Below are 7,586 nucleotides of genomic sequence, written 5' to 3' on the forward strand. Positions count from 1 at the left end.
AAGGGGAAGAGGGAAGGGGAAGGGGAAGGGGAAGGGAATGATGAAGGGAAAGGAAGGGAAGGGAAGGGAAGGGAAGGGAAGGGAAGGGAAGGGAAGGGAAGGGAAGGAAGGGAAGGGAAGGGAAGGGAAGGGAAGGGAAGGGAAGGGGAAGGGAAGGGAAGGGGAAGGGAAGGGGAAGGGAATGATGAAGGGAAGGGAAGGGGAAGGGAAGGGAATTACGGCTGCCCTTTGGCTCGGGCTGGATTCAAATCCTCGTGCCAGGGGAGCGCGGGGAAGGAGCACGGAGAAAATGGTGTCGCCTTCCAGCGCCTCTTGGCAGAGGCTGCCGGCAGCAAATTCCGCGGGGGTTCTGCTCCCCAGCCCTCCTTAATGGGCTGCAGCTTCATTAATTGTCATCACATTGATTCCCCCTCGTGCTCCAGCCTCTTCTCTCAAGCAGGGAGGGCTGGAATTCCTAAATCTCAATTTTTTAATTTTTTTTTCCTCCCAGGTTGAGAGCCCTTCGCTCCCTGAACACACAAAAGGCGGACAGTGAGCTAAATGTTCTCTGTAAGAAAGCAAAATAAAAGTTACAAATGTAACAACTTTAATGACGGTGTTGAAAAAAGAAATAAACCGAGCCTGACATGCAACATATAATTTGGTTGCTCTGGTAATTCAGAGGGGTTGATTTACCAGGATCACCAAGCAGAAAAGGGAATTTCTCCTGTAAATTTCCTACAGAAGGAAAATCAGCTGGGGCTGAAACCACGCGGGCTGACCCTGCAAACACAGCCCCATGTGAGCAGTCTGAAATGCTATGAAATCCTTGGGATTGTGGGCATGGAAATGCACCTTCTTAAAGGAAAAATCAATTAATTTATCCTCATTTCAAAAAAATCTCAGAGTGAGACACAAAGAGCAAGGGAAAAAAAAAAATCCAGACCAAAAGGAAAATAAATCCTTGATGAAAATATTTTATTCTGAAGATTCCATCGCCTTCCAAGCTGTTTTCCCAGGTTTTTTTTGTCCCAGCACAGAAAATAAGCTCAAGCAGAAAGAAAACAGAACACGTCCTTGATAAAAAGCACTTTTTAATTTTATCAAATGGATCTGTACAAAAGTTAGCATTGCTTAGTCAGAAGCGAGAGAAGAGAACAGATCAGTAACAACCAAAAGTCTTTCAAACTTTATACAGAAAAATAGATTGCATAAAAATGAGCTTTTCTTGTCTTTTCCCCCCAGCCCCGGCGTGCCCCCTCCCTCCCCACCCCGAAAGGAAATATGCAAAAAAATATTTTTTAGAAAAAAGAGTAGGAAACGTAGAAAAGGTAAAAAGATGAATAACCTCTGAAAGGCGGGTTTAGATTTACAAAGGCTTTTAAAGGCACGAGTTCCCATAAAATAGACGGTTATTTATATGCTCAGCATACAATGGAAGAAGTAGAAATATATCAATGAAATATTAGTCTAAAAACTAAGTACCCTAAACCCATTTTTTTAGTGGAGGAGGTTTTAGTTTCACAGCTTGATGGATGATATCTGGTCCCTAGAAGCCGAAATTAAAGCAGAAGTCGATGGTTTCTGATGGAATTACAGCTCCTCTAAAGCAGTCCTGGTTCTGAACGCCTTCGAAGACTCCTGAAATCCGATTTTAACAGCCCAAAACGGGTGGCCAGAAAATCACCTGCTCTATTTAGACAGCCTTTGAGCCTCCCAATTGAATTAGTGATTCCCCCCCCTCGTTATTTGACATTCCCACTGGAGTTTCCAGGCGGATTCCTTCAGTCCCTCTCTCAGCACGGCTCCTGCAGCGGTTCCAAAATGAAAAAACCCAAAAAAACCAAGGAAAATCTATAGACTCATAACACCAGTTTATTGTATCATCTCCACTATTTTTTAGGCTCCCTCCCCCATCTTTAAAATCTTTTAAAAATTCTACTTTTTTTTTTCGTTTTGCACAAAATGACTTCATTAATTAAAAGACAAAATAATACAGAACATAAATACATATTTAAACAGATTTAAAAAAAAAAAAAAAACAAACCCAAAACAACCAATAACATTTGAAGCTTCCAAAGAAACAAAACAAATCCAAAACAAATGTTAATTACAGCCAAACCTTGCTTAGAAGAACTCCTGACTGAAAAAAAAAAAAAAGAAAAATAAATCAACAAACACTTCAGACACTGAATTTGTTGGTCCCATCAGACTCTTCCCATGGGATTGCTCCGGATTTTGGGGCTCATCCCTGTTGGTCCCAGCGAGTTCCTGCCCTACAAGGTTGGTCCGTTCCTCACATTGCAATAGACCCTGAAAGTCTCAAACAGCTTTTGTGGTGTTTTTGTTGTTGTTGTTTTGTCTCCCCCTCTCTGTCCCCACCCCCTGCTCCACGGTTTGCACTTGGCCAAGCTTCCAGGCCAGGCGAGTTCGGCTCAGTCCTCCAGAGGAGCCAAACGTTTTGTCCTTCATTTACTCAAAAGGCATCGCCCGGTCCTTTTCCTTTTGTTTGTTTGTTTTTTCCTCTTGTTGTTGTTTTTTTTTAAAAATTGTTTGATTTTTAGTCCTTTGTTTGGTTGCTTTTTTTGCGTCTTTTTTTTTTTTAATTTTTATTTTTTGTGAATTTCTCAAATCCTACGAATCAAAGGAAGAAAAAATAAAAACAAAAATAAAACCAGAGCTCTGTCCTTTCCGAGGCAGGGGGGAAGTCCCGAGAGCAAGGCGGTGGCGACCAGCAAGAGTTCCCACAGCGGCTCAGGAGGCACTTTGGAACCCTCCATGCTCTCCCTCCTTCCTGCTCATTCCTTCATTAGTGCACAATTCCAGGGAGCCCCGGGAGGCTCCGGGGTCCCCCTAGGGCCGGGTGGTGAGCGTGGTGTAGACGGGCTGCTCCCAGTTGGCGGTGGGGCTGTGCGCCGGCGGGATGGACAGCCCGTTGAGGATCGGCGTGGCGTAGGGCCGGCGCGACGAGTGGAAATAGGGGTACTGGTAGAGGCTGGAGGCGTAGCCGGGGTAGGGGTTGTAGTAGTTGGAGCTCTGCAGGTCCGTGTAGTCGCACTGCGAGCTGGAGAAGGAGGAGGCGGCGGCGGCGGCCGGGGCGGCGAGGTGGCGCAGGCCTGGCCGCCGTAGGAGCCGTAGGAGTCGGAGTGCGCCGGGGGAGCCGTGGGGCTGCTCGCTGTAGTGGCTGGGGCTCAGCTGCTCCGTTTTGATGTGAGGCCGCTGCTGGCCCGGCTCGGCCGCCGCCGGCGACGCCGAGGCCGGGCTCTTGTGAGTCCACACCTGGGCGGCCGTGCCCGAAGTGCGAGTAGGAGGCGCCGTAGGAGGCGGCGGCGCCGTGCTCGGCCGGCAGCGCGGCGTGGCCGTTCAGGGGCAGGGTACTGGTCGAACTCGTGCACGTCGAAGGTCTCCATGTTGTTGATGACCTCGCTGCTCAGCTCCGAGATGTCCTCGTTGCTGAAGTCGATGTTCTGGCGGCCGCTCTCCACCAGGCGCCGGCCCTCGGTGCTTCAGCTCCTGCTTGCCGCTGCCGTGGTGCAGGTCGGTTTTGGGGGTGGGTGGGCGGCGTGGGGGGCCCGTGGGGGCTGGCCTGGGGAGGAAGGGGACAGCGAGGCTTCAGCAGTGACCACGGAACACCCAACCCCTTCACCGTTCAATAAATGTGTTTCACCTCTCTGCGGCCGCTCCTATCGGGGGTTTAAATCTGCGGCACCGTGCCGGACGTGGGCGATGTCCCCCCGTGACCACGTCCCCCTGGATGAGCCACCCACATGGGAGATGGGATGGAGGTGGGAGCCCCACTGTGCCCACCGGGATCACTCTGGGACCAGCACAAGCTGCAGCAGACCCAGGGGTGGGTGCACAGAGTGAACCCCACGGTGGAGCTCATCCTCTCCCTGCGGGCAGCCTGAGGCAGAGGCACCCAGGGCCGTGATCCCAGTGGGGTCTGAGGCTGCAGGACATTCACAGAATCTCTCCTGCGCCAGTTCCCAGTGCTGGGAAGGGAAGGTCCTGGAACCCTGCACCCCAGGCACCATTATTAACCCTGACCAGCCCACCACTCCTTCTCCCCATCCAGGGATCCCCGTGCTTTGGGATTCCCTACGGCACAGGCAGCTTCTGAGAGCGCTCGCTAAGGAAAACCACGGCCGTGCTCCCAAGCCAGCTCTCGGGACAACAGCTGCTCCCTTTGGCTCTGGATCCCATCCCAGCCCGGGGATCAGCGGGAATGATTTACCTGTGTGGTCGCCGTGGTGGTGGGAGTCGGCCATGCCCCCCAGCCCCGTGGTCGGCCTTGTAGAGCTGGGTGCCGGCGTGGTGGCTGAGCTCAGCCCCCGAGTCCGAGTCGCTCTGCCCGGCCCTTGACGCTTTTCCTCCTGCGGGGCTGGTATTTGTAATCCGGGTGATCCTTCTTGTGCTGCACCCTGAGCCGCTCGGCCTCCTCCACGAGGGACGCTTCTCGTTCTCGCTCAATAAACTGGGTTTGGGGAGGGGGGGTTGGTTGTTTTAATAAGGAAGAGAGGGGGAAAAAAAAATATTCCAGAATTAGGATTCTTTTCCTTAGAAGTTTTCTTCTTGTTTTTGGACTCGCGCATGCCCGCTTTCCCATGCACGGATCTGAGCACTCAGCAAGTTAACTACAAAATTAATTTGCTGTGGTAAAAAGGAGTTGAAATCTAGGCAAAAAAATGGATTAAAATAGCAGCTATAGCAGCATTGAAAAACCCCACCACTATAGAGAGGGGTAAAACCAAAACCTCCCTTCTACATCTCCAACACAATTACAAAATATAATTCCCATGTTTGCCCTGCAAATGCCACCCCCTCACCGCCACAAACATTCCAGCTTTGTCTGGTGCTTACAAAGAAACCACCAAGGCACCAGGGATGGGATTGCTGCTGTCCAAACTCACTCCCCCCTGCCCACACCTCTCTCTGCAAACTCCTGGAGAGGCTCAAGCCGCAGCGGGAGCATCGCTGGCCCGAGCAGGCAGGAAAGATGGGAATGAGGTACAGGCAGGCACCACGGGATAAACCACACGGAAAAACGTGCCTCGGGAAGAGCCTTGGAAAGCAAAGCGGGCTCGGATGCTGCCAGCAAATAAAAGTTTGCATCCCCGGGCAGCACTGAGCAGATAAGCAGGGAAATTAGGGAGCTCGTTAAAATAACTGCTAAAAATGAGTTTAGTTGCGTTTATAGCTTGTTAAGCACCGAGCGAGCCAAGAGAAAGAAAAAAATTAGGAAAAGCCATAAAACAAGTCATTAAAAAAGTCTCATCGCGTGGGGGAAAAGGGAAGCCGCAGGCAAGGGAAGGGCTTGTGCATCTCATCAAACGGAGCAGGGAAAATCCACCCGCGCAGGAGCGAGGCTGCCCAGAGCCCTGCTCGGGGGGGATTTTTCGGAGCAGGGACCGCCGTGTCCTTCGCAGCGCGCCGGGATGCTCGGGGAGGGGAGGCCGGCACTTCCCTCCGGCCGGCTCCGAGAATCGGAGATTAACAAACACAAAAGCGGGCAGCAGCGCAGGGGGAGGCAGCGGAGGAGCCGCGGGGGATCCGCGCGGGTCGGGACTCACCGCCAGAGCTTGCCCAGGGTCTTGCTGAGCTCGGCGTTGTGCAGATGCGGGTACTGGTCCGCCAGCTTCCTGCGGGCGGCCTGCGCCCACACCATGAAGGCGTTCATGGGCCGCTTGACGTGCGGCTTGGCTTTGAGCGATCCGTTGCCGCGGACGGGCATCGGCACCAGGCTCCAGTCGTAGCCCTTGAGCACCTGCGAGACGGCGTCGCGGATGCAGGCGGGGAAGCGCTCGTCCACCTCGGCCGCGTCCACCTTGGCCCCCAGCGCGGCGGCGCCGGGCGGGCGCGGGGCGGGCGCGGGGGCGCAGCCCAGCCCCTCGGAGCCGGCGGGGAGAGCGGCGAGTCCGAGTCCGAGTCCACGTGCGACATGGAGCTGGTGGTGCCCGCGGGGCTGCACGGAGCCTCCAGCGCTTTGTCGTGCTCCTCGGTCATGTTGAGCATCGGCGGAGCGGCGGAGCCGGGCCGGCCGCGGCGCTGTGCCCGCCCGGGGCGGGGTGTGGGGGGGCCGCGCACCCTCCGCGGGCGCCGAGCCGCGGAAAACGAGCAAAAACACAAGTGAGTTCTAGAGGGGGAAAAGACACGAAACGCTCAAAACTCAGCCCAAAATCGGCGCTGCCCCCGCTCCTCGCTGCGCAGCCGGTCCCGCCGCCGCCGGGGCCCCGCGCTGCCCGCGCCGCGCTCCACGTCCAGTGCGAAACGGGACGGGCCCCTGGCAACAAGTTACTATAAGGGCAGGGCGAGCGGCCCCGCCCCCGCCGCCGCACGCCATTGGCGGAGAGGGAGAGGTAATTTGCATAAGGGGCGTGGCTCCGGCCCGGCGGGGCCGTGCCGCCCGCCCGCCGCCTCAGAGCCCCGCTCCGCCGGCCGGGGCCGCCGCCGGGACCGGCCCCGGGGTCCGGCCGAGGGTCCCGCCGAGGGCCAGGCCCAGGGGTCCCGCTGAGGGTCCTGCTGAGGGTCTCGCCAAGGGGTCCCGCTGAGGTTCCGCTGCCGATCCCGCCGAGAATCCCGCTGCCGATCCCGCTGCCGATCCCGCCGCCGAGGGTCCCGCTGCGGGTCCCGCTGCCGCCCGGGCCCGGTGGATGCCCCCGCCGCTCTCCCCGATCCCTGTTCCGGCTCCTCTGTGGTTTTTTCCCCGCTGCAAACCGCCCGGCGGGGACCCCGGACGGCGGGGATGTGTTCCACGCCCGGTGTGCAGCCGGTTTTCCAGCGGGGTGCCGGGCGGCGGGAGCGGGGTGGAGCGGCGGGAGCCTTTTTTCCCTAAAGGATGCCGCGGGGAAGAGGCGCGGAGCGGCGGAGCGGTGCGGTGGCGCCGCCGGTAATTTAAATTCCCCTTTCCGAGGGGTTTTTGGGTGCGTGGCCGGCGGGGTGAAGCTCCCCGCGTTTCCCCGCCGCCGATCCCCGGTGCCCCCGCGCTCCCGCAGCCCCGGGCGCGCCGCTTCGGCCCCGCTCCCTGCAGCGGGCGGGTAACGGAGGAAAACGGGGAATTGCTGGGGAAAAGCGACACGAGCCCCTCCGTGTCCCCTCCCCGACTCTCCCTCCTCTTTCCCCGCAGCCTTCCCGCAGCACCGGGAAGCGCCCGGGAGGTCCCGGCCGGAGGAGGATGCGGCACCTCGGGGTGAGCCTTTGGATCGGGGAAAAAGGGAGGATGAGCACCAAAATCTCCCCTTTAAATTTAAATTGCCCCTTTGCGAGCCAGCCCTGCTCTTCCAGCATTTATTTGGAGCATTTGATTCTAATTATCGGCGGAATTCAGCCTTCTAATTGCATCTGGGGTAGGGGAAATAAAAGCAACTCCCCAAATTCCAGTTTTATCTGCTGCTTCCCCCTAGAAAAATCGACATTCATGTATAAGATTGACAGGGGAAAAAATAAGAAATTTGGCTTCAAGCATTCCAGCGTTTAAAAAGTATCAGGAACATGGTGGGGTTTTTTTAATTACTGTGATGTGTAAATAATAAACCATATGCGTTGAATTTAAGTGTGTTTAAATGTGCCCGAACATCGGTCTGCCTTCTATGTGAAAATTCATTTATTCT

At 55.7% G+C, this 7,586-nt stretch overlaps 1 protein-coding gene across 1 annotated transcript; it reads right to left on the reverse strand.

Annotated features, from left to right (window-relative positions):
- Positions 1-940: 940 nt before the first annotated feature.
- SOX8 (SRY-box transcription factor 8) lies at positions 941-6,296 on the reverse strand. Its single transcript, XM_063414447.1, is given in 13 exon segments — positions 941-3,078; positions 3,081-3,134; positions 3,136-3,277; positions 3,279-3,352; positions 3,354-3,479; positions 3,481-3,531; positions 3,533-3,560; positions 4,201-4,262; positions 4,264-4,335; positions 4,337-4,425; positions 4,428-4,453; positions 5,550-5,883; positions 5,886-6,296. Coding segments are annotated over 13 exon segments (1,410 nt in total). The 5' UTR covers positions 5,992-6,296; the 3' UTR covers positions 941-2,832.
- Between the last annotated feature and the right edge of the window lie 1,290 nt (positions 6,297-7,586).

This window comes from Prinia subflava, chromosome 17 (assembly GCF_021018805.1).
Source record: "Prinia subflava isolate CZ2003 ecotype Zambia chromosome 17, Cam_Psub_1.2, whole genome shotgun sequence".
NCBI classification, from domain to species: Eukaryota; Metazoa; Chordata; class Aves; order Passeriformes; family Cisticolidae; genus Prinia; species Prinia subflava.